Raw genomic sequence first — 27,128 nt, 5'->3', positions numbered from 1 at the left:
ATGTTATGTGTGAAATAAGATTAAAGTTTTTAGGCCTTTAATATGACATAAGCTTGTTCTTAACGCTGGGATAAACAGTGCTTTGCATCAGCTAAGCTATCACAGAAAATCTTTGCAGTTTGTACGCTGCCAAATAATTTACATATACTGAACAAAATGTTTTCATATCCACTCATTTTAAAGAAAAGTAGGTTGATGGGATCAATAGGTTGAGGGAAATCAGCATAATCGCCCAGCACCTCCATTTATCCATGGTTTGTATCTTGAGGGTTTGTTTTATTGGGAGTAACCCAGAGTAGCAGTGAACCGTGATGCTCCTTTAAAAAAAGAACAAAGATTTGTCCTAAAGAAAAATCTTGTCTTATGAACTAAAACACTAAGTTTGATCGCCACCAATCTGTGCTTTGTGCTGTAATGTATAGCATCTCTATGAGAAGAAGTCAGGGATGAAAACATGCTGGTGCAGGTGGCAAAGACTAGAATGACTCATAAAACCAGATGTACTTTCATCCCCGCCTTTAAATGTGTCCGTTATTAATTCGCTCTACTAAATCCTTTTGTTTGTTTTTCCTGCTGCGTCTTGCAGAGAAGGCCTGGTTTGGGTTGACATCGACTGGATGGATAATGGAGAATGTTTGGATTTGATTGAGAAGGTATGCAGATGATTCAAGATTTGTGAAGTGGCAGTCGAATACTGTTGTGTCAGTGATTAAAAGAAGTGTTCCTACGATCCATGCAAACAAATATTTCCAAAAAGTGCAGTTGCAGGTAGTATTAGTTATTGGTTTGACCTCATTGAGACAGCGGTTATATTGCTTGCGTGCTGGTTATATTATTAGTGGTAGACTGATACTATTTTACAAAAGCAAGAAAAAAAGCAGTGATGAGATCAGAGTAGACAAGACTTGAACAAAAAGAGCACAAAGGTGGTGAGTGTAGAGACATTTAAGATGATGATGATGATATAAATCATGGTGATGACTGCTGATGGTAATTAAATCTGTGTTTCCATAGAAACTGGGTCTTCTGGCACTGATGAATGAGGAGAGTCACTTCCCCAAAGCCACAGACGACACCTTGCTGGAGAAACTCCACAGCCAGCACTCAGTATGTCGCGCTTGACTTTGATTCACTTTGGCAGCTGGAGCTTCTCCTTTTAACTGTTGGAAAACAGTTCAGTCCCACACGTGCATCTACTTCCCTCTTTCTTTCTTTTTTTTTTTTACATTGCTTTAAAAATATAAGGTCTATAAAAGTGGTCCCACCTGTCCTTAGAGTCTTAAAAAGTTTGCTGTTTTCATTTTCACTTGTGAGGGATCTTAGTTTTTTAAATGCATGCTTTAATACTTTAATACTACTAATACCTAGTTAGCACTACAGTTAATTAATAAACACAGACTCCTTTATGGTCGGGTGAAACCCAATTTTAAATATTCGTCAGACTTCTGCGATAATGTTCAAATGAATTTCGATCAGTGCCTCAAATTTCACACAACTTCACATCTACTTTCTCCGTTTCCATCTGATAAATAACTGGTAAACTGGGAACTTCACAGTGTGTCACGTTACATGCTGTGGTGCAGCTTCACGTCTAATGTTGCTGAGAGGATATCGATCGCTTCCAGCAAACAGCGCTGCTCATTTCTTGGCGTTTGGCTGTGGAGCAAGCAGCTTGATTTGATTTGACTTAACATTGATGTCATTGCAAGTAGTAAAGAGGAGTAATACTTTGAGTGAGTGGGAGCTCTTTTTTTAATGTTGCTAAATAATTTCTTGGCTGTGCTTTTAGTGCAGCTTTACAGCCTTGTTATAGAGGATTCAGAGCCAGTAAATGACTCTTAGATATATTAAAACCAGAGAGAAGAGTGTTAAGTGGAGACTCAAACAGCAACGGTGGGACTTGATTTGTAATTTTTAGCATTAGGAACAAATATTTCCCTCAGTTTTCTGCAGGTATGACCTCAGATACCATAAAGCATGTTTTCTCCTGCAGAAAAACCCTTTCTATGTGAAGCCACGTGTTGCTGTGCACTACTTTGGAGTCAAACACTATGCAGGAGAGGTGAGACCATAATATCTGTTTCTGTTTATTGTTTTTATTGTTGTGTTTTTGTGGTTTTAATGGAGCTGCAGATTGATTTAAAGTGAAGCCCCAAAGCAAATCACGTGTCCAGGTGCTATTCGGCTTTTTATTTGCTCCAGTGAAAGCCTCTCTGACGCACTGTGGTGGCTTGGCACAGGTGGTGTATGACGTGAGGGGGATGCTGGAGAAGAACAGAGACACCTTCAGAGACGACATCCTGAACATGCTGAGGGAGAGCAGGTAGGCGTGTGGCCCTGCTTTGCATTTTTGCATTTCTATTGTTGGACCACACATTTATTTATTAAAATAAGGTTGGAATTAAATTATCTTTTAAAAGGAAATGGGCATACTGATCTCATATTTGTTTAAGTTTTCACAAAAATTTAGACTCAAAAGCATTTTCCTAACCTTTCTACAGCTAAGCTCAATAATGGTTTAAGCTGCACAGCGCCTCTAAGTGGCCTCTCTCGTTTCCTTCAGTTAAATTATTTTTTTCATACCAATAATCAAAAACTGAAAACTAGAAATTGGACAAAAATGTGATTTTTCAAATTGATTGATCAGAACTGACTTTTCTTTAACCTTCACTTTGTTGGGGCTGGCACTGTAAGTATTAACTAGGGTGACCAGATCCCAGCCAGCTAAATGTGGGGCAAACACCGTTTGTGTGGGAGAAAGTGAGACATGTCAACAATGCAGAGACTGAATGTCTGAGTTTATTTCACTGTTATATCAGCTTCTGTATTTAGAGATTAAATGACATTTCTGAGCCACATCTGACACGTTTAGCAGATATCATATTTCCCCCTGTGTGAAATTGAAAAATAACTCTAGCAAAAAAGGCAAAAACTTTATTTCTCAGAATAAACAGCGGCTTCGTTTCCCATCACATTCAACAAAATCTGTAAAGCTAGAGACTTTTTGTGATTTGTTTTTGTCCCTGATGTGTATCGCATCAGACAGGCTGACCTTCCTGAATAAAAACCCTTCCTTTCATATATACTGGGAAAAAGCTAACCTTTAGAAAAGCACTTGTTCTGCAGAACCACTTAAAATGTGGGACGGAGGCGAAGCTATAAAAATGCTATTCAGTCCCACATAAAGAGGGTCATCAATAGTATTAAATTTGACTTTTACGTAACAACACTGTTGTCAGTTTATTTCATTTTTGCATTTGCACTGCAAATTCCACATCACACTATTTGCTTCTATTTGTCAGGTTGGACTTTGTCTACGATCTGTTTGAACACGTCCTGAGCCGGAACAAACAGGACACTCTGAAGAGCAGCATCAAACACAGACGGCCCACAGTCAGCACCCAGTTTAAGGTAAGTCGCAAATAAAAAGTGTGTTTACTTTAAAGTCTTCCTGAATTGTTCTCTAGCAGTGCTGAATGCTGCAGCTGATTGATCTGTTTTTGGGAAAGTTGCTCAGGTGTGTAGAAATCACCAAAAGCTATTTATTAGCAGCAGTGGGAGTTTTGCTACAGGGGCACAAATCTTAGTAAGAGAGGCAGTAAAAGAAAGAGTGATAATAGGAAGAATTGCATTAGGAGCAACAGCAGAAACATTTGTTAACTAATACCTATTAAATAATGTGCAGTTGTTGTGGTAGCAGCAACGACTACTTTGAAAGTAATAGAGAGTAAAGTCGTTTTTCCAGATAAAGCAAAAACATGTGACTTGGAGAAATAATGGTTGCAATAGTAATTAAAAGAAGGAGACGCTATGATAATAAATCAATTTAAAAGTAGGGTCATTTTTGCATAGAATCCTATACAAAGATTTATTTTGCAGCCAAGGAGTCTCCCCCTGCTGGCCATTAGAAAGAATACATGTTTGAGGTACTTTCTCATAGGCTTCTCTTTACAGACCAGGAAATTGCAGTCTGTGGTTATTACAGCATCAGTAGTTGTTATAATAAGAGTTTGAGCTGACATAGTAACAGAAACAGTGGTTGTAGCAGCAATGTTGTACAAGTTGTAATAATACTATAAGGACTGAATGAAATGTATAGAGAGTCGTTATCTCTGAGTGCTTCTGTTGGATGTCACGGTAGCTTCTGCACATGTTCACACACCTTTAGTACTGGACCTGTTGTAAATGTTTGTAAAGATTACAAGTTAAAAAAAGGTCAAAGTGACATAAATTTCATCATCAGACGGCAAACGCAGGGCTTCGTCCTGTATTCGTGTACCCTGCTGGTTGTAGAGCTCACTCAGTAAGGGTACCAACTGTGCCTGCATCCTCAAAGCAGGCTGGAAAATAGTGGAGCAGGAGCACCTCTGTCTATAGTGTCTGACGCTCTCTGTGCTCAGACGGCTGTAATAGTGGCAGTAACTAAAGTGTTTACACCCATTTATTTTCTTACAGGACTCTTTGCACTCCTTGATGGCCACGCTCAGCACTTCCAACCCATATTTTATCCGGTGCATCAAACCAAATACACACAAGGTGAGTGCTCACGAACACACACATGTTGGGCCGTGGGGAAGTCTGTGTGGGACTGTCATTTAATAATCAAACAATCCTCCCCCACCAACGAACTGCAGACAGGAATGAACAGTGTATGGCCCTTCTGGTGACCTTTCACCTCCAGTTGCTTAGCAACAGGCAGGAGAAGTGGAAAATGCAGGGTTAATGTACACAAATGATATACTGGGACTAGTGGGACTAATTATCTCTGCCAACTAAGGATCAACCAAATCTACTGCATATTGTTTTTAATAATGTTAAATGAGTGATTTCAGTTGTTCATATGAAATATTTTCAAATTCTTTGCATGGTTGCGTTTGGCTTTTGGTTTCTTTGATTTAAGGATTGGAGGAAATAGAAAACAACACAATAGAAAATACAATAGCCCATGTGGGCAAAAACAAAGAGGGTTGAGAAAAATAGATTCAGCATCAGCATGGCATGTGTTACCATTAGGGACCCTGGGAATGTTAGCCTACAGGAACGGTTTGCAGACCATGAATCAAGAAGCCGTCTTGGATGTAAAAAATGTGAATATGAATTCATATAAGTCTGTTTTCATTTCCCAGCTTGAAGCATATATTTCTGTGATCTTGTGTTTATTTTATTAAAATGGATTTTTTGGTGATTTTCCATCATCTGACTTCCACTAAAATTGTACGTCCTTATAAAAGCCAATTAGCCAAAATAATCAAGGCTAGCTTAGAGTCTGAATAGAAACATATGTAGCAAAAATAACTTCTAAAACACTTTTTTTTTTTTCAAACATATTTTACTCATTTGGTTTTGTAAATGGATCAAAGAGCTGAAGAAGAAACAGGGAACTATTTGGTTTGTGTAGAACTACTTAACCTGTGTTTTCCAGCAGCTGTCTCGATGGATTTTATTTTACATCGTCAGCTTTTTTGTTTTTTTTGTTTTTTGTGTGCACAGTGAGAGTTAATTATGAGCCACAACAAAGGTTAATGTATTTTTATACAGTTTTGGTTCAGAGCTTGTAACTACATAGTTCTAAAACAGTGTAGTTATATAATATTAAATGATCGGCTTGCTTTAAAATACGAATCAGTCAAAATGACCAAGTATAGTCGTAGATACTTGCTCAGTGCAGCAGAGAAGCGCTCAGCTTTTCAGAAGCAGAGCTGAGCTGAAGCTGGAACCTGAAAATGGAGCATGACATTGGATTGTCGTTTTGTTTGCTTGGTTGTCAGTTTTCTCACACATACTCTCAGCAGCTGCCTCTTTTATTCTGTCTTTTTGCGGCGTATTTATTTCTAGCTCATACCTGCTGCATGTTTATCTGCAGGCTGTGGTTTATAGAAAAAGGTTTAAAATTGGCCAAATTTCAAAGGGTGCTCGTGTATTGATGGATATCATCAATACCTGTCTGGATGCCTCGCTGCCTCGTTAACGTCACTGCAAATGTTGAATGTGTCAAGCTGAATTTGAAATACTCTCATTGATTGTTGATGCCAGTGATCATGTGCTGCCCGAGAATTTCCCTCTGCTACTCGACTGTCTGGCAGACGTTAATTGTTATGTTAATTAACATTATTTCTCTAACCACAAGGTCACCAGTGATGCTCAGAGGTCATAAGCATTTGAAACTGTTTTTAGTTCATTTATGAGGAAAGTGTAACATTTTACAGTATTATATATTATGTGTTTAATTTAATAGGAATTCTTTATACTACCAGTGCTCTTATTCACAGATATCTCTAAATATCGCTTTGACTATTAGTCTAAAAAAAACAAAAACGTCCTTAAATATAGAAAGTCTCTGCTTCCCAGCCACACTTTGTCTTTCTTTCATCATTATCTTACAATGGCTTTGAAAAGAAAATGGAAAAAAATAGAAGTAGAAAAAAGTCTGATAGTAAGACTTTCACAGAGTTGAAAGGTCAGGAAGCCATTAAAAGACGGTCGAGGTATGATTGGATTTTTACTGAAAAAGAAGAAAAGACTTTCAAGGAAGTTGAAAATCTGTGGGAAGTTGCATCAACACACACATACACATTCTCCCTGTTTTCTGAAGTGGGTCCTGTTTCATTGCTGACAAATCCAACTGATATCAGTTCTGAGATTTATGGCACAGCTGTGGTATTTAAAGTGACACTATTCGCTTTATGTTGCTGAGCCTTTATTTCTCTGCTGGGAAGCTGTGGCGAAGTCGGACGTGGATACTCGGAGGTTTGTGACGCAGATGTGGTGCATCTGCACCGTCACCGTGAACAGTTCCGTGTATGAAAGTGCCTCTGTCGTTTCTGGAAGTCGTCTGATTCACTCACACAGTGGGCGCTTCTGTTTCTGTGTGTGTGTGTGTGTGTGTGTGTGTGTGTGTGTGACTGAAGAACTTGTAATCTACACTGCGACTACTGTGTGTGTGTGTGTAGTATTGCAAAGAGAGTTTGTCTGTTCTTTGTGCATCGGCAGTACATATGAGATGGTTGCTGCCATGAGAGTTAAGATGCGTTTTTATATTTTTCCTTGGAAAACTGTAGTGAGTGTAACTGGAATAAAACCTATGATTTATAAACTAAATAAAAATGTTTTCTTTTTTATTTAGTCTTTACTTAATGTAATCTGAGATATTTGAGATTTTTAAACCAGGAAGTAAAAAGCTAATCACACCCCTTCATTCAGTAGTTTGTAAAACCACCTGAAGCAGCGTTATGACTTTTATCAGTCTCTCACATCACTGTGGAGTAATTTTGGCCCACTCTTCTTCTGTGCTTTCATTCATGCACAGCTCGGGTTGCACCACAGTATTTCACTCAGGTTGAGTCTGTGCTGTGACTGATCTCTCTGAGAGTTTGTGCTGATACGTAATGTTTGGTTTTCACCAAACGTGCCACTGTGCATAATGGAAGGGCAAACATCTTCACCTTGGTCTCATCTGTCTGAAGGAAATTGTTCCAGAGGTTTTATGGTATGTTCAGCTCTATCTTTGCACACTAAGCTTGCAGAGTCTGACCTTGGGATGAATTTGCTCAGAGGATCGTGGAAACTAATGGAAGCAGTAACGTTGTACTTTTTTGACTGTATATTGAGAGACATTATATTTGTTATAGAAAACATCAGGACAAAATTGTAGCATAGAGTGAAAAACCCACCAATTTAAGACCACACTGTTAAACAAATGAACAAATCACAGATCTCTTTGTTGCTTATACCAAAAAAACACACTACATGATGTTCTCATGAAAAGCTTTTACGGTTATATTATACACAAAGATGCAGCGGTAAGAAGCACAGACGGAGTATCTTGACTGTCCGCTGGGAGTCCAGCTGGACAGCCGGCGTGTTTTTATGAGGCGAAATACGAACGTCTGGACTCCTCTTCTGATCGAATGTTAAACAAGGCTGGGTGATGACTCCTGAGTGGAGCTTAATGTAGTGGGGAAACGAGTTGGAGAGAGGATCAGCCGCTCCCCAGGGGGATACAGGGGTCAGAGCACCACGGCACGTGGCCCCTAAAAAGCCCTCGAGAGGCGTCCCTGTCATCTGCCGTTTGACTCAGAGCAGGTGTCAGAGGGCGGTGGGGGAGAGGTGGAGGGATGCAGTGAGTGTGTTCATATGAGCAGCGGTAAAAGTCTCAAACATCTGAAAGTGAAAACCTCATTCTACAAAAAAGCAATTAAATAATAAATTGCTCTTGCTGCAAGACGTTCCCTCCCTGTTTCAACATTTAGGACTTTCAGGAAGATTTTCAGGAACTTCCTATAAGTCTAGCTGTAAACTAAGAGCTTTTTTGGCTGCAGTGATGTAATGGTTTGTTGAATAGACCTGCATGGTCAATGGGACTCCTGCAGATGGTGAGTGGAGTCTGTGGAAATATCAATATATAGACTGAATGCATAATGGAAGGGACCGTTGGCTCTGAATACAACGAGGAGAGATATCAGCATATAAAATGCATTTGCATGTGCTGCACATTTTCAAATAGACATAATCTTAAGGTTCTTTAACACTTGATGCTCTGTGTTTGAGTCCAACAGCCAGTATGTTAAATGGAAACACTGGCACCGTGCCACCACAGACTGTGGTCCAGAGCAGGCGCAGCACGCAGATCTACAAGTTATCTATAGTAAAATGAGGAAGTGTGACCCCAATGAAGATATGGTGTCAACATTACTTCCCTTTTTCAAACAGAAATTGTAACATTTGCATCTCTGCATGAACCGTTTGAAGACTTTGTCCGTGTTGCTGGTGAACTGACAGACTAGCAACTGTGAAAACTTAATTTAATTGGATGTATTTCCCCCAGTCTTAGTGCAACTAGCGTAAGCAATGCAAAGCAACAAAACTTCAATTCAGTTTGCAGCAAAACACAACATCACCCTGTGTTAAAGCCTGAAACGTGGACACAGAATTTTATTTAAAAGTGCAATGCAGTCACACGCAGCAGAGCTAACATATAAAACTGTTTTGTTTTCCCTGAATACACCAGACCAGCCACTATTTTTGGTGGGTGGGGTCCTTTTTGTGACATCCTCACTGCCTATTAGATGACAGAAGGATTTCTGTTGGATAAAAGGATCGTGTTCGGATTCCAGCTTTCACAGACATATTCCATTTTTTGTCTGTGAGCTGCATCACCTCAAATTCATAAAAAGCTGTCACCCTCATCATCCTCACTCATCAAATGCAGTCGACCGTTACCACAGCATCCCCGCCCCTCTCTGCAGCCAGCTTTATAGTATCTGTGTGTCTGCACTCTCTGTGACAGTGACAGTAATAACAGTTGAAGCTGATCACAATCTATTGATTTTAGTTCTTGTTTTCATCAAGCCTGACCTGTATTGACTGCACATTGCGTGTTTCTTTGACAAATTTCACTCCACACACTCCTGTATGTGTACGTGTATATTGAACATCTTGTAATTACTGGTAGTAATCAGTTTAAACCACAGACTGTGGCCTTTAATGTTTCCATTCTGTAGAAAAATGGGGATCCAAAAATAGGTGTTAGTCCTCTGTGTTTTCATAAAGACATGCACTGGATGAACACACCGCCGCTCTGTTTCCTGTTTGTCATCTCATTAATTGGGCTTGAAGGCTTAAAGACCCCAAGTTCACAGAAAAGCCTGCAAGTCTTTGCGCTGTGAGTACGTGATGATGATTATTATAATTAATGTTTGAGGGCAAAGCAGTAATACGGTTTGGTTTGGTGGAGCGATAATGAAGAGAAAAAAGCTTGTCTTTTTGCTATGTTTCCATTTATGCCAGAGGAAAACATTGTTACTCCTAGATTTGGAGTTACAGAATGTGTGCAGGCATCTAATGAGCTTTACTGAAGTGGCAACTTCTGGGTCTGAAAAATTAAGGTAATTAAACAACTGAACCATTCCAGCTTAAAAGAAATGCATAAACACCTGAAGGAACATTTATCATGGTTTGTTACAATGTTACAGTGTGGATTGTGTGACGAGAGGAGCAGAAATTAGAAACACACCATGATTAGATGTGAAGTTTATCATAATTGAAATACTGCAGTGCCTTTGGGTCGTACCAAGGATCCAGTCTGAGGCAGCATCTCAGCGCTGAGCGGACACAAAAGTCACCACCATGTTTGAAAGTAAACAGCCTGCTCTCTCTCCCTCACTCTCTCCCCTTCACACACACACACACACTCCGTCAGGCCCGACAAGTGGCCCGCACAAATTAGCCTCAGCAGGAGATGCATCACCATGGCAACCGTGGCCCTCCCTCTCTCCACTCACACAGAAAAAAAGGGGGGAGTGGAGTTGTGGGGATTGAAAGCCTTTGTTAGAGTCTGTGTTGGCAGAGTGTGCATGTGTGTGTCTGAGGAGAGAGACGGGGAGACGGACAGCAGCTTTGGGAAGTTTTCTGTCAATTGTCTTTAATCTGAAAAACCCTGAAAGATTGTGGCGTGGAGGAGCTACGATGCAAGGTGAGACCCTGATGCAGGCTTTGAATGGGAAGTGGTGCGTTCAAGTACTTGCTTGTTGCATGGGGATTAAATGTCAAGCGGTGGGTTTTAGTGCTGTGGTATGAGGGGCGATGCATTGGTGTGTGTGTGTGGCTACATGACAGATGCACAAAGCAGGTCTCAGGCTTTTCAGGCAAATTTCATTTCCACTTTTTCAGACAAATATATTACAATATCCAGGGACACATGGGTTCAATTCTTGTATTTTAATGTCTAAACTTGTTTTTAGTGCTTCAACTACAGACTTAACCTAATCAGGCAGTGGGGTGCAGCAGCAATTAGAATCAATCTATACATTTCTAAAGTTTGGGTACAAACATGTGAATCTGTTTAGGCTGATCTGTGTTCTTCTGTAGTCCAAATATCTGTGAGCATATTAGTTATGACTCTGTCCAGAAAAAGATGCAAGCATGCATTCCTTAATTCATTTAAATGCCGGAATTATTCCCATCAGTGTCGTTATTCCTCTGTAACTTCATAAAGCCGTGCACTGGAGGAACACATCGCCCTTCTGATGTTTTCTGTTTGTCGTCTCATTAATTGGACATGAAGGCTGTTAGTCCCTGAGTGATGCACAGTGCATTTTGAGGGGAAGCGACACTGGAGAGGGAAGAGTGAAAGCCTTTGCTTTTTGAGTGCGTGATGATTGTTAGAATCAATGTTCAAGGACAAAACAATGGTAAGGTTTGATTTAGTTAATGGCAGAATAATGAAGAGGAAAACGACTGTGTGTTTGCTAAGAATGCACTTGTAGCGTGACTCTGACTAGTTGACTCTTTAGTTTGCCTTTTCTACACAATTGACATTTTCTAAAGACACTAAGGTGGGACGTCACTTTATAGATGTTTTCTCTTGTGTGGTGTTACTTAATGTGTCAAGTCGTAGGATTTAGTGCATGATCCTTTGCTTACTTACAATATTTTATATGTGAGCATTTGCTGCTTTTGTTATAATCATATCATTGGAGACGGAGTCCTTTTGGATTTTAGACCAAACAAATGATCTCACCATGAGATTTTGGCCTTTAAACACTGCTTTCAGACGATGCATTGACTGGGCACTCACCCAGTGAACTAATTGATGGATTAACTGATAATTGAAATGTCTTCTGCATCAGGCTACACATGTTTTTTACTAGTTTATTGATGGTTTCTCTTTTTTTGAAGTATATCAGGGCTCTTATACAGCTCAGACCTATTTGCTGGATCTCAGGTTCAGGGTTCATTAAAACTGATACTCACACGAGAGAGGGTTAAGAAGTGTTGTTCAAATCAGCACAGATATTTTCCAAAAGAGGATTTGTCAAAGATGAGCCACTAGTGGAAAAGTTGTTTTATTAGTTTCATTTCAGTTGCATTACCTTTTTTTCTGCCGTTGATATTACCAAGAAATCCAAACCCACAACAATCCTTCTTCAAAGTGGGTTTAACTCTAAGTCCAGCAGGGTCAGGGATTTAGGCTGGATTTATGTCCACCTGTGAGTGAAAACATTGTTCCGGGGATTCCCCGAAAACTCTTTGGAGGAGCCCCCACTGAGCAGTGAGTGATAATCCAGCTGGCTCCCACAGGCGGACCTGGATGCTCACAGGAAAAGAGCCGTCTGACAAAGAGAGGTTTTGGGGCTCTTGACGCCTTCAGTCCTCTCAGTAGAGCAGGAATGTTGATCCTTGCAAAGATGGAAAGGCTTCAAATACATTTGGATTGCTTGCTATGAAGCCACTGTACATTGAATGCTTTTGGATTGTGGACTTTATATTGGACAAAATAAGCTTTGGTTTAGATTTAGTGAAATTTGCTGTTTAATCCGAAGAATCTGGACTTTGAAGTGCAGACTACAGCAAATACTGTAACAGCAGTTACAGTCTTTCTCGGTCCTATTTTTATACTTTCTGAGTAATGATGTTCATCATTCAATTACTGCTGCCTGTGGCCAATGAACTGCAGCTTTATATCAGAGCAACACAGTTAAACATGTATTACAGCCATACTTTAAGAGGTTCTTCCTTTTTTTCATAAATATTCTAGAAACCCAACATTTTGTCAAAATGAGAGTTTAATTTATTATCTAAAAACAAACTTGGATTAACAACAAACCTTTTCTCACTCTGGGTCCCATCAGGTATCCACCTGACTTACACCCTGGGCTCACCAAACTTTTACAATTTATAATTTCAGCTCAATGGAACCATTGCAGACACTGTACCTGTGTACCTGCACCCAAGTACTAAAAGTCAACAGAACCTGGGTACATCATTGTATTGTACTCATATTGTATATAGTATTGTATTGTATTTTATTCTATTCTATTGTGTACAGTATCTTATTGATATCTTATTCCAGTGTTTTTCTCTAATTTTTCTATGCACCTTTGCACTGTTCACTTCTGTAACAAAACTAATTTCCCACGCGTGGGACTAATAAAGGTTATCTTATTTTATCAGGAAAACAAATGGAAGCCAGAAGCTTCTAACTTCATATTCTGCATGTTCATTTGTCTGTTTATAGAGATGAACCTTTTAAACACTAAGCTTTAACTATGAGCCAGTAGGTAACGGTTCCTTTGTTCTATCAAAGTAAACGTCAGATCTCATACTGTCATTAATTAGATTTTTTTTTTTAAAAAGAAACAATTGTAGTTCATGAAGGCGAGAAAGAACATTTTGACATCTCAGGCTTCAGCACAGCTGCAAATTCTTTTGATTTTGTTTTCATGTTTCTGCTGTGCGTTCTGTTTCAGCTTCAAATATCCATATCTTAGCCACATAGTGGTTTTGTGACTTTTACTGCACTTATCCTGAGGACTATTAAAAAATGATGGAGCAGTCGCTGGTTATGATGAAATGCAGCTCTCTGGACATTCTCACTGGGATTGAAGGATGGACAGCTCATCCTGAGTTTGGTTGTTTTTCCTTGTTTGCTTTTTTAACCCCCGCCAGTTCCCAACCCCCTCGGGAGCCGACTACCACGACTCCTTTTGTCCAGCTGAATGCTCCGAGTTTGGGATCTTTTAGCTGGGAAGTTGGGCTGAGAAAGTTACTGAATCGACCCTTCAGGCTTTTGTTGTCATGCACCTGTGGAGGCTTGGGATGCTCCGCCTTCCCCTGATAGCTGATTCATGTCACTTTTGTTGTTCTGGGCTGATGGATTGTTAGATTCTTGGTAACTCTCCCCAAAACATGTATCCTTATAACTTGGCAGCCTTCTCATGTTTAAAAAAAATTTGATGTTTAGTGAATGATTTATTTTATATCCAAGTGAAATTAGGTATATTTCCGCTTTGTTAAATCTAAAGCATAACAGCCAGCTTCAGACTGGGATGAGACCAGCCTCATATACAAGGGATGGCCATGTATTAAAGTTGATTTAGTAATAAAAACAGTTGGCTCCTGGCTCCAGAGAGGGAAAAGTGGGAGAATTTTCCAAACAATTATACCAAACATAATTTGTTTATGTGAAAATGTCCAGACACTTGCCCTATTTTGTGAGACTTAAGGCTATATTCATGTGTCAAATGCTTTCACGTGATTTTGTGTAATACCAAAAGCTGTGTGAGAGCCTGGTGTATTTTCCTCTGTAGGGATATAATTTCACCTGATCTATTATCTCCTCTCCTTTCCAGCTGGTTGCTTACATTCAGCACTAAAAATACTGACTACAAAGGAAAAAATGAATCTTTCTAAAACAGAAAATGTGATGAAGAAAGTAGGAAAGTCTTTCTCTGACCTTCTTTCTGATTGGTGAAAAAAAAGAAAAAATGCCAGTGGAAACATATTGGAACTTCTTAAAAATCAAAGAGAACAGACAGATTGAAGCTGGCCAGACAGCCGAAGAAGAACAAGACAGAGGAGCATCCAGACAAAGCTGTATTTGACATCCCAGAAGCAGCCGAAAGCTGAGTAAAAAGAGGAAGCGATAGTGGGGCCAAAGAAAGCCAGGAGGCAGAGGGCAGCTTCCCGACACCGCTTGGCTTTGTACCTCCACAGCCTGGCCGTATGCAAATGCCAATTATGCTAATAAGGTGCACTCTGCAACCAGTGGCAGTAAAAAGGGCGCCATTCAATCATTCAGTCAAGATCTGGTGGTGAATTGGCCTGCCTTCATCTCAACTGCTCAAATGGACTATCAGCGGGCTATCAGGGGAGACGGTCGCTGAATAAAGGGGGCATTACGATCGAGTATGAAAGCACCCTCTTATTTGGAGTCCCCCTCTACGCCCACCGAGGTTACAGGGTGAGAGGGCTCCCGGGAAAATGGCTTTCTCTGAATGCACTTCTGTAAGTAATAATGGTATCTCAGAGCCAAGTGTGTTTTTGGAGAGGGGAGGGATTGGTTTGTTGCTGGCTGCTGCTGTCATACGCATTTCTTTGTCTCTGAGTTCAGACTTTTGAATGGCTGGTATGCAGTTGGATGCGTGTACATGAGAGTTTAAAGGGACTGAAGTTTCATGAGGCTTAGCTGCAGACGTCATGTGATATGGGTGGATTGTTTCAGTTATCCAGGATTCATTCCTGGGGATTTTTAGCTTCTTTCATTGCCTAGTTTTGCTTCTTTTTCTGTTCTCACATCGACTGAGTTTGTATCAGTAGACTGCTGTTTCAAACAAATGAGCTGTGATAAGATTGCTGTATACAATCTAACAACATGCAGCTTCTGAGGAGCCAGATAACCAAAGTCAAAGGAGCTGCAATTGTGATGCAAAGTGAAACGTGACTCCAGTGGATGATAATGTTGCCATGTCTGTGATATAAGAAGGTGCTTTTCACAGGGGACAAATCTTCTAGAAATCAAATGTATGTATTTTTTCTAACCTGCACTTCAGTTTATCCATATAGATAGTTTGAATTTTGAAGGCATGGACTTAAAAATGTCTGCCTTTTCTGAACATCATGAAACTTTGGTCAGTTTTATCTGCTAGCAAATAACTTAGATGTGAGTAACACACACACACACCCCTTCATGGTACAGTACAGTACTGGTAAAGTGTGTTTGCCATTGAATGAAGTGAAGGTAGAAATGCATGCGTTAGTGATAATATGGCCATTACCTTTGATAGATTAGTGAAAATCTGAAATTGTTTGCATCTATATACACAGAAATTCCAGTTTCAGACCAGCCTGAAGCTCATAGATCTGAAACAAAAATAGTTGGGTGGTTAATGCAGGACTGCAGTTTAACTACAAAATGATGTAGATGCTTGGCAACCTTGCTTTTATATAGGAGTATAACCAGAATACAGCCATTGGGCAAACAGGGGGAAGCATGTCCAGAAACAATTATGCCTGTGTGTAGAGCAAGCACGTTATCTCTGATATGTCAAATATCCAAATTTTAGAAAGCCACTGTGTTTCTTTAAGTTGAGCTAAAGCATTTTTCGGTGTGCAGTTTGTGTTGCAGTCTATTGTGTAGAATTCATAAAGCTATCTGTAAGTGTGCACTTGCCTTACTTACCTACAGCTAACCAAACACATTAAACTAAGGTAACACTTTAGAACTAAGTGTTAGCCAGCTTTAGCAAGCTTATGTGCATCGGCTGTTTTGCCATCTGGTTGGCATGGTGTTCACATGTGATGTGTTGCTACTCTTTCTGAACATTTTTTGCCAGCCACACTCACAAAGCAATGACCAACTCAGTGAAACACAACAAAATACATCAAAATCACACAATGCTGCAAACACAGAAAATAAGTCAGAAAGCAAAATCAATCAAAACTGCAGTGAAAAACATTACGTCACCGAGCACCATGCTGAGTGGTAAGGTCGCAATGTGAAAGGCGATTCACTTTGTTAGTATTGTTGTAACAGTGTTATGAAAGCAGCATTGAGTGATTTGTAGGGGAACATCAATAGATGTGCGCTGTGTTGTTAAAGTGTTCTGTCGTCAAAGAATGAAAATCGTTAGCTGTTGCTGCAGGACGCAGACGGATGCTCAATCTGTTGATGTTTGTTTGTGCTTGATTTTCGAGACAATATTACTTTTACTTGAACACAGAGACATTCATCTGAATATGTTTCCCGTTTTTCTTCAAAGATGCCTGATCATTTTGACCAGACGGTGGTTCTGAACCAGCTCAGGTATTCCGGCATGTTGGAAACAGTCAAGATTCGACGCACCGGCTTCCCTGTCCGGAGAACTATTCAGGACTTCTGCTCGAGGTTTGTACCCACTACGCTGTGCAATCATACATAAGCACTGCTCTACCAAAAATGTCAGACCCCAAAACAGGCGCAGGGTCATTTCAGTTCTTGAAATGCAGACATTAAAGAACAAAGCAATCATTAAAAATCATGCAAAAACCCTTCACCCCTGCTTTTACTTCTTCAGGTACAAGGTGCTGATGCGTGGTTTGTTGAATTCAGAAGACCCCAGAGGGTGCTGCGTCCAGCTGCTCTGCCAATATGACAGCAGCAGTGCAGAGTGGCAGCTGGGCAAGACCAAGGTGAGCAACACATCGCATTTGCTGTTGTGCTCATTAGTGCAGAACATTCAGAAAGAGTGTAGCCCAGGTTTTTCCCTGTTGCCACACTTTATAGCCGGTCTCTCCTGCACACGGAGTGGAGCAGGCAGCAGTTAGTTACGCTGGTATAGGAAAGCACTTTAAACTCAGGACTGCACTTATTCAGGGTCCTGGTGGATTGGGTAAACAGTGATTCATGAAGAAGAGCAGATTTCTCACATTTTCAGGAATATAAGGTTAAGTCATCATTGTTTCTTTTCTTTTTTTTAAAGTTTTTTCTTCTTGAACTCCTGATAATTTCGTCTCATTTGAGCTCTCTGCATTTGTGTGGATCATTAAATAGAAGTCTCCAGGGAGGCCTTTGGCTCAAGAATTGATCCAGGTCCAGATTCAGTCCAGGTTATATTGTTGTCCAATAAGGTCCTTTTGAACATATAAGTCTTGCTTAACCATAAAGCTTGCTGTTTATTGGTTTAGTTTAAACTTGGTCTTAAAAGATGAAAGTGTTTCTGAAAACGATACCGTTCCAAACATCTTTTATGTTTAAGGCTCTCCAATACAAATATAATTTATATAATAACTCAGTCTTTACTTACAGGTTTGCATTCCCTTTCTGTCAGTAGTGAATTATATGCCTTCTGCTCAGTTCTCTGTGGCGTAATTGACTTTTTCCTGTCTGAGCTCCTGAATGTATCTGGCTCCATACCGGTTGTTCTGTATTCTCTTTGCTAACTTGGAATATTAGATGCAGACTGAACATCACTGCTGGGGGATGCCAATCCATTTTGGCTGCTCTGTGCTCCCCTCAAGGCTTAATTTGACTTCATACACCGTAGAAACTCAGCTCTATGAAACCATTGCAGACACTGTGTGTGTGTGTGTGTGTGTGTGTGTGTGTGTGTGTGTGTGTGTGTGTGTGTTTGTGTGTGTGTGTGTGTGTGTGTGTGATGGGTGTGTGTGCGTGTGTGTGTGTGTGTGTGTGTGATATTGAGGTCCAGTGCACCTGAAGCATAGAATCCAACAATTATTGGATCCAGTCTTCAGTCTAATGTTCCCTGCTTCCACTACACCGGATCAGGAAGAATATACCTACTGCCAGGGTGTGTGTGTCTGTGTTTTGAGGGGAAATGACAGATGGGGGATACAGATCGCTAATCACAGCATGACCGTGTGATGCTGCAGGAGGTGACAGCAGTGAAGGATAAGTGTGGTCGTGGGTGGACAGACGAACGGATGAGTGGTCATTAGTATGTGTGTCAGTGTCCATCCAGGACCAACGATGGCACAGGAAGCTGAATTGTGAATACCCCGTTAGAGCGGTGAGGTGGAACAAGTGTGTCTTTGGTTGAATATTTAATGGATCCCTCCACTACATGTAGCCCATTTAAAAACCTATTTTCATGTTAATGACAGTTTTCAACACTCTGTTCATTATTTTCAAGTAAAATTAGCTATTTAGCTAAAAATAAAATAAAATACACACTGAGGATAACAAATGTTATTACAGTCACAGGAATAACAATAGACTTAAAATTGTTGAGTGGACCGGTGCTTATATGGAGCCTTTCTATGACTACAGGTGTCAGTGCACCCATATATATTTTATCTGCTTTCATTTGCATCAGAGCAGATGAGATGGATTCACGACACATATATAGCACAAAAGAGCTGCTGGGCTGATGAACTTCTGTGGCCTTTTCCACCTTTCCTCATGTAGCAGTCCACCTCCTGGTATCTCGTCCACACATTTGAGACTGTGCTGACCCAGCAAACCTTCTTATGACAGCACATATAGATGAGCCGTCCTGGAGGAGCTGGATTACCCGTTCAACCTGAGTGGGCTGCAGATACCGTCTCGCTTTACCAGCAGTGACGAGGACACAAACAAAAAGCAAAAATAGAGAGAATCAGTCAGGAGGGATGAGCACAGTGGTGTGTAGCCATCGCCTGTCAAGCCATTCGCTTTTTGGGGTTTTCTTGTTGTTGCCTCTCCAGTGCACCTGTTATCATCAAAGCAGATGAAATGGATTCATAATGGTTTATGCTTCAGAACAACAACATTTAGATTACCCAAAAGATTCTTGGAGATTATTTAGTCATCAAAAATATCCATTATATTACAATATATGTACAATCTACTATAAATAGCAGTGGTTGCTTTATTTCATATACTTTTTACTAACGTATTTGTAACAGATTTTAAAAGACTGAGAGAAACATGTTTTGTTTTTTGGTTTCTCTTTTGTTTTGGGTGTCTGCCACCTTTTACCAGATTTACACAGCTGTTCGTGACTCACCGCATACTTATTGGTTGGAAGACCTTTTTTGAAATCTCCTATAAAACATTCAGCCTGAATGGCCTCTGTAGACCTTCTAACCCTGAGACCATACTCTCCACTGAACCACGGAGTCGTCCCTGCTGCTGTGACTGCCTGTAAACTGTTAAATCAATTCCATCTCCCTCAGAGGGATTTGTCCACTTTGTCCCGCTGCCTCTCGCAGTGAGATTTACATCGAGGAGGCCTGCAGCTCTTTTCATTCAGCACATGTCCAGACTATTGTCTTAGACTTATGTCTTGCTTTTTTACTGCCTTAAACTTAATTTCCTGGAAAAGATGTGGCTCTGCTTTCTTCTCCTACTGCTTAGTTTTCTCCACGGGCCTGACCTGGGACGGTAAGCGGTGCTCCCCAAAGGCCCCAGCAGCAAGAATCAAAACGCGGCGAGGCTTAGCGAGGCCTTTGTTGCACTAATTAGCATAGTAATGATTAAAAAGGATTAGTCGCCCATTTTATTGGGATGCAAATGTGTGCACTTGTACACGAGGCTGCGCATTCTGAGCATGTGCGGCTCATGTTGGAGGTTGTTTAAGAAAAGGATCAGCGTGTGCACTGTAGAGATTCACAAAGAGCTGCTTTCTGCAGCTTATATGTGTGAGTTTTGTATGAATGCCTGAATGAGCCTGCAGCACTTCACAGGAAAATTTTAGACTTCTTTCTTTAGATTAAGTGTATATATTATTTTATATAAATACAGTGGAAAAACACAATCATGTTACATTGAATCTACTATGAGAGAAATAAGGGTAAACTAGATTTTAGTATTTAGTCCTACAGATTGGAAGTGACTTTAGTGACTTTCTCATTCAGCAACTTAACTCTAACCCTTACCACCCAGATTCAGGCTCTGGCTCTAAAGTATAAAATGTGACAGCTGATGTAGACTTCTCTGGTGAATCTTTGGATAGCCCATAAAGTAATCTACAAAAGTTGACGACACCATAACCAACATTCGTGCTTTGGCATGGTGATTTATGTGTTAATTACCACTTAGTTGTGTTCCGGTATTGTATATGCGCTGCAGACGATGATAGAAACAAATGAAATGCTGCGACTTTTTCCCTCCAGGATTGCCACTTTTTGTTCTTTGTTCTTTTTTTTGCTTTTGTTTTTGTGTCGAAGGCAAACATATTTGTCCATCCAGTTATTCCACTTCTCTGTGCATTTCCTCACAACCAGTTTTGCTCTAGGAGTCTGATGACATATGCAAGTCCTTATATTCAGGCGATTACTTTTATTCTCTTGCTGATGAATTCAAAAATTGTTCCAAAACAGTAGCCAGAAATGGATATAAGTGCTGAGGATAGTTGCAGGCTGTACTGACGCAACATGTAGTTACATTTCTAGGGATGTGCACATAAAGTTATGGCGTAAGGTTTCAGAGGGGTCCACAGTTGTACCTCCCTCCTGTTTGGTCAGGTTTATCCCTTAGTTTATGGTTGTTAATGCTCACCAGTGTTATAAAATGAGAGGATAAGGTTGGGATGTGTTCAGAAGTTGCTCTTTCTGCCACGTAGCACCCAGCAGGAGACTTAACTTTAGGCACTTGCACTTCTTCTTCTTTCAGCTGCTCCCTTATTAGCAATGGTTCCAACAACAGTCCACATCTTTCTATTTTCATAGATATGCATATTTTATGTGTTCTATTAATATATAAATGTATTACTTAAAATACTCTCATTTAGGCAAGAGTGCCACCTGGGAAGAGAGTGCAAGAGGCAGCATGTCCACAAGCATGCTGTTAATGAGCCCATTTTTCTGTTATTTTTAGATGAGTAAATGTACTCGTTGGTACTCTTATTTTGCTATGAATATTTTTTACATATCACATAAATATTAATCTGGTTCCAATCTGCTTCGATACTTAAAATTTTGTCTCTGGGGCTTTTCCAGCCTGAAAACTGAATTCCTGGAGAGACACCAGTGGTTTGTGTGCTTGTCTTTGTATTGCATGTGCACGTGTTCGGCATGTAATGGATGTTTCCCTGTTAATTAACCTGCTCATAAGTGACATCCACGTCACCCTGACAAGTTTACATTTCCCCCAAAAAATCTCATTAGTGCCTCACTGCTGAGGATCCAACACTGTCACTCAGCCAACACACACACACCATATCAACAGGCAGTGTGTACTCCTGTACCCCCGTAGCACCGTGATATTTCCCCACCGTCACAGTCGCCTGAGACCGCGTCCCATATCTCATTTTCCTCCCTCCCTAATCGGATTAACCCCTGGCGGCCCTCGCTGGGCCCAGTTTCTCTATCAATGGACGACAGCTTGGTTCCTGGAGCAGGCAGCTGCACTAAGTGCCCGTAAGATCGGTCTTTTCATGGAGAGATGTAGCTGAAATCACTCGCTGCAGTAATCTGCAGTCTCTAGTAGCAGGAACAAAGGGAGAGGAGGATCTGGGTTTGATTTATGTCGGCTGCTTTGTTTGGCTCTGTTGTTCTTCTGTGAGCGACTGTCTGTTAAATGGTAATGTTATAGAAAAAGAAACGGCCTGCCTCTTTTTAATTCTGTTCACTTGTAAATCTTTTATTCATAACGTGTGGGTAATACAGCGTCACTAATGGACAAACTATGTTAAGCTGCTGGGACTTGAACATTCTGTGGCTATTAGAGATGGGGCATTTTAATGTGACTTTTGCAAATGTACACCTTCATATTCTCACAAATATGCATTTTTCCCTCTGAATATTAGCACTTCCTTGAACTATTTTACCCCAAAATTGTTTTGGTGTTGCACACTGTAAATATGACACGTTTAAACTCTGCTGTGTATTATGCAAACATGTCATGAGATGTTCTTTAACTCTTAAAGGTCAACGTGAACATGATTTTATCTGAAAAGTAAAACAAAATTAGAAGAGAAAGAAATGAGGAGCAGTTACATTATTGATTTTTCCCTTACTTCCCTTCAGTAACAATAATAAAATAACACTTTTTAACACTTTTTTTTTGTCTCTTTATCCTATCTATCAGGTCTTCCTTCGGGAGTCTCTGGAGCATCGCCTGGAGAAGCAGAGGGAGGTGGAGGTGCTGAAAGCAGCCATGATCATTCAGGCCTATGTCACAGGCTACATGGCCAGGTACAAACAATGAATAAAAACATCATAAACCTCAATAGGATCAGTTTTAATCTTCATTGAAACCAAAATGCTCAATAGCCCGGTCCTTGTCCTCCAAACAGGAAGCAGTACAAGAAGCTGCTGCGGTGTATTGTGGTCATCCAGAAGAACTACCGGGCTTTCTACTGGAGGAGGAAGTTCTTGCTCCTCCGCTGGGCAGCGCTCACCTTCCAGAAGTGTCTGCGAGGGCAGCTGGCTCGTCAGACCTGCAGCCGGATGCTGGAGGAGAGGAGGAAGAAGGAGGAGGAGGAGCGCCGCAGGTGGATGGAGGAGATGGAGAGGTGGGCTACTCAGTTTATTCACCGTGTGGTACTGTAGCTACAGCCAAATGTAGCTACAGTACCACACAAAGTTATTGTGCAAAAAGAAAGTAGGTTTTTGCAAATGACTGTTTTTTTTGTTTGTTTTTTTAAATTAAAAGAAAAGAAATGAGAGAGAAATCTGGACTGGAAAATGTGTTTGAAAAACGTGTGCCCACTGTCTTCTTCTGGCACTGGTTTAGTTCAGTCACTTAGTGAGGAATTAACACAAGTCCATCATCTGGGCTGTATTTAGGACTTTCAAATATGATCATGAGTAGTTAAGGAGTACAAATCCCCTGCTTCCATTATTTCAAATGACATAAAAATACTACACGTATATAATAAAAATGTTCCTAATGCCAGTGTATAATACTGGAGGAGAAACAGAGCATAGCTTTAGTTCTGGCAGGCAACTATTTCATTCTCAGCTGCAGTCATCAGATGAGTGGATCTCATCAGCAGCTAATTTACAAAGCTTATGTAGGACATGCTATTTAAGTAGCTTAGCTTGGCTACAGCTGCTGTGCATCTGCAAGCTGCTTTGCAACCACCTGAGCTCCTCTTTTAGAGACTACCTCACTGAATGAATCTCACATTTGTTTTCACTGATGCTGGCTTTTTTCTGCAATGGGGGGTCATGCTGCTGCTCCCCATCTTATGCTCACTACATATGCATGTGCAAGGACAACAATGTAAATTGCTACAGATGTACGCAGTGCTCTTATGACGGTAGTCATTCTGACGATTCATGGACGGGAGATGTCATCAGACTTAAAAAACAGCATGTAATTTGTCTGTAAGAATAGAATGTAAATCCCTCAAATCCCACAATCAAGACTGAGTCATGACCTCCATATCCTCAGTGGTGCCTTTGACCTTGAAGGGGCCACAGCTCAGTTTATACTGCAGATTGATTGCTTTATAATCACTGCTGCTGTCACAATTTAGTAGAGAACCATTGAGTTTGTATAAACATCCTTATTGGAATATATCTGTAGCTTGCATTATGTTTTCCAAAGAAGGTTTCACAGTGTGGTGCAACATTTGTATTTTTGTTGTTTCGATAGATAGTGAACTGCATACTAAATGGTTTTCTGGTATTTTAATCTCACAGTGAGACAGGAAATGCAGTTACTCTGGTTTTGGTACATCGTATCTCCTACTGTGTGTTCGTTCAGCTGATGTTTGTGTGTTTGTGCCCTGCAGGGAGAGACAAAGGCTGGAGGCCGAGAGACTCACCAGAGAGGTATGATAAAACTGATTTAAGTGGAAAACGGTGTATAACTTTTATTGGCCGACTGTCTCCTGAGTAGCCCACTCTCTACAGCCATATCTGATTGGTAAAGAACACAGAGAACACAATTATGTTTTCTATTATGTTACACAGGCTTCTGCTTATTGTAGCAGGCTTCAGTTTATTGTACTGGGCAGTGAAAAACACACTGCCCAGTACAATAAACAGCTTGTATCCTCTCAGGTATTTGTCGTGTATAATTTGCTTATAAAAGTTGGCCCTCTCTCAGTAAACTAAGATTACTTCAGTGTTTGTTTTCTGTAAATCAACTTGTTTTGGGTATTTTGTATAAATTAATGTTGATATCTTGGGGGGGAAAAGTTATGACTGCAGTCTCATGTTTGTGGTTTCAGGCTGAGGAAGCCAGAACACTGGAGGAGCTGCGTCGTGCTGAGGAGCTGGCCTCGCTGGTTTTGACAGAGTCTCAAAATGCAGCAGCAGCTGCAGCATCACCAGACGCCCTGGAGGAGCTGGAGTCAGCAGAAACCTTTGTGGAGGCATCAGCAGAGGAGGAGGAGGCAATACGTCCGCACGAGGCATCACAAGTGGAGGAAATTCTTCGACTAGAGCGGGAGATCCAGGTGCTGCAGAGACAGAAGGAGCGCCAGGAGCTCTCTTTGACTGAAGCCTCGCTGAACCGCCTGCAGCAGCTTCGCGATCAGGAACTCCGGCGGCTGGAGGATGAAGCCTGTAAGGCAGCGCAGCAGTTCCTGGACTCCCTGAACTTTGATGAGATTGACGAGTGTGTGAGGAACATTGAGAGCTCCTTGGGCGTGGGTGAAGAAGATGAGAAGAAGGAGGATGACCAGAGGAGGGGTAACGAGGAAGAAGAGGTTGATGAAGGGTTTGGTGCTGATGATGATGCCTTCAAAGACTCACCAAACCCAAGCGAGCACGGCCACTCGGACGGCCAGCGGACGAGCGGTATCCGAACGAGCGATGACTCATCCGAAGAAGACCCGTACGCCAACGATGCTGTGATTCCGTCACTGCCACCGACCACTGTGCTTCACCACTCTTTGCCAGCGATGCCTTCGGCCTGCCATAGCGCATCATCCAGCGGGGATTCGGCTTACTGCCACCCCCAGGCTTCATCTGAGGCTCAATCTGATGAGCTGGTAGAGCTGATACCTCCAGATGAGGATTCAGACTACGATCAGGATGACTACGATGAAGGTGCTATCGTGTCCAGTGGCAGCATGGCTTTCTCCAACCCTCGCAGTGGACAGTGGTCTCCGGATTACCGCGGATCTGTTGGCACCTACAACAGCTCAGGGGCTTACCGCTTTAGCTCAGAGGGGGCTCAGTCCTCGGTAAGCTGAATCCTCGTTTAACTTCTGTTTTCAATGACAGGGAGAACATTTCATGCCCGATTTTCTACTCAAACTTAGCTGCTCTAACTCCAAAGTAGTGTAGTCTTTGAAGTTAGCAAAAAAAAACGCAGGCTTCAAAAAAGGATCCAGTGAGAGAGATCAATTAAATGGCATGACTTTAGCCATTTTACAACTCACAGGTGCAAAGAGCACCACATTGTACCTTCTCTGTTATTTGTTGAAATAATATGCAAACTAAGGTCTTGCATGTCTTGTTTAATTTCAAATTTTTGTTGATTTGCTCCAGTTTGAGGACAGCGAGGACGACTTTGAGAGGTTCGACACAGACGACGAGTTGTCTTATCGCCGGGACTCTGTCTACAGCTGTGTCACGCTGCCGTACTTCCACAGCTTCCTCTACATCAAAGGTTATTATTTTCTTATAGAACATACTCTTCTTTTAATAAAACCCAACAGGTGAGAGTTAAGTGCATCATCTATATGGCTTTAGCACGTATTTTGGTGAAAAAGCATTGTACTTTCTGTGTTACCTTCTAAGAGACAAAGAGCAAGATTCTCCCCTCCAGGTGACGTAATGATGGTGGAGCATTTGAAATCTCATATTTTTCTTCTCTAGGTGGTCTGATGAACACGTGGAAGCGGCGTTGGTGTGTTCTGAAGGACGAGACTTTCCTGTGGTTCAGAACTAAGCAGGAGGCTCTGAAGCAGGGCTGGCTGCACAAGAAGGGCGGGGGCTCGTCCACGCTCTCCCGACGCAACTGGAAGCGGCGCTGGTTCGTGCTGCGTCAGAGCAAACTCATGTACTTTGAGAACGACGGAGAGGAGAAGATGAAGGGGGTGCTGGACATGCACAACGCCAAGTAAGGACAAGAGAACATAACTTTGAGGGTTGTTGTTTTTGCATGACGATACTTTCATTTACAGTAACAACAGAAAAGCTGTCAGTTAATCATTTACATGTAAAATATTCAAGAGATATACGGTTGTGTTATTGAAGAGAGATAAAAACTCAGACCTCTGAAGGATTCATGGTGAAATGGTTATGGAAGGATGTTTGTATATTCAGGGAACCTCAGTCATTTTTTTTCCTTTTTTTTTGACCTGTAGAGAAATCATTGATAACACCGGTAAGGAGAATGGAATCGACATAGTGATGCCAGAGAGAACTTATCATCTGATTGCCGAGTCTGCTGAGGATGCAAGGTGAGCTGTGTGTTTGTCTTTGATGTATTGTTCTTATCTTTTCACAATAACCAAAGAAATGAATTGTGATTTGATCTGTAAAGGACCTTTCATGCAAGCATGGAGTCAAAATGACTGAAATAACAAGTAAAAACTAGAATTCAGTAGTAAGTTAGTTTCAGTGACACCACTAACTTCGCTTGCCTGGTCTATTTAATTACACTGTCAGAATTAATTACATGGTCTTCTCCATTAATAGAAATATGCATTATATGAGTAGAAATATCTCAGAGTCATTTTTCAGAATAAAAGTGCAATGATTCAAAATGTCTTCAACTATTTAAAGGTTTAGCTTCTTTTGAGGAGTATCTTTAGCAACCTCTAACAGCTAACGGTAGCTATGTGTTAATAACCTACTCAAGTCTTGGTCTTATAGGCTTAGAGAATAGCTTGTGACCCGCTGATAACCAAGAGTCGTGCGGTATTCCACAGCTGGCTAATGAGTGGTTGCTGAAGATTGTTGGTAGCTGCTAGCATTAAATAGTAGCAAAGAGGGATACGGTGTGACACCAAAAACCTCCTTAC

General features: G+C 41.0%; 1 protein-coding gene across 1 annotated transcript in view; it reads left to right on the top strand.

Annotated features, from left to right (window-relative positions):
- Positions 1-27,128, top strand: part of myo10 (myosin X) — a 125,223-nt gene that overhangs the window by 88,456 nt on the left and 9,639 nt on the right. The window contains exons 14-28 of the mRNA XM_042225547.1: positions 587-653; positions 1,015-1,107; positions 1,994-2,062; positions 2,241-2,323; positions 3,303-3,411; positions 4,456-4,536; positions 16,539-16,663; positions 16,833-16,947; positions 22,286-22,392; positions 22,494-22,712; positions 23,940-23,979; positions 24,381-25,340; positions 25,648-25,768; positions 25,978-26,221; positions 26,469-26,564. Coding sequence (XP_042081481.1) covers positions 587-653; positions 1,015-1,107; positions 1,994-2,062; positions 2,241-2,323; positions 3,303-3,411; positions 4,456-4,536; positions 16,539-16,663; positions 16,833-16,947; positions 22,286-22,392; positions 22,494-22,712; positions 23,940-23,979; positions 24,381-25,340; positions 25,648-25,768; positions 25,978-26,221; positions 26,469-26,564 — 2,529 coding nt within the window. The remainder of the gene's footprint in view (positions 1-586; positions 654-1,014; positions 1,108-1,993; positions 2,063-2,240; positions 2,324-3,302; positions 3,412-4,455; positions 4,537-16,538; positions 16,664-16,832; positions 16,948-22,285; positions 22,393-22,493; positions 22,713-23,939; positions 23,980-24,380; positions 25,341-25,647; positions 25,769-25,977; positions 26,222-26,468; positions 26,565-27,128) is intronic.

This window comes from Haplochromis burtoni, unplaced genomic scaffold (assembly GCF_018398535.1).
Source record: "Haplochromis burtoni strain Fernald_Lab_line unplaced genomic scaffold, NCSU_Asbu1 Contig_175, whole genome shotgun sequence".
Classification (NCBI taxonomy): Eukaryota; Metazoa; Chordata; class Actinopteri; order Cichliformes; family Cichlidae; genus Haplochromis; species Haplochromis burtoni.
The sequence above is the reverse complement of the archived record's forward strand: the minus strand, read 5'-3'. Positions and strand labels throughout refer to the sequence as shown.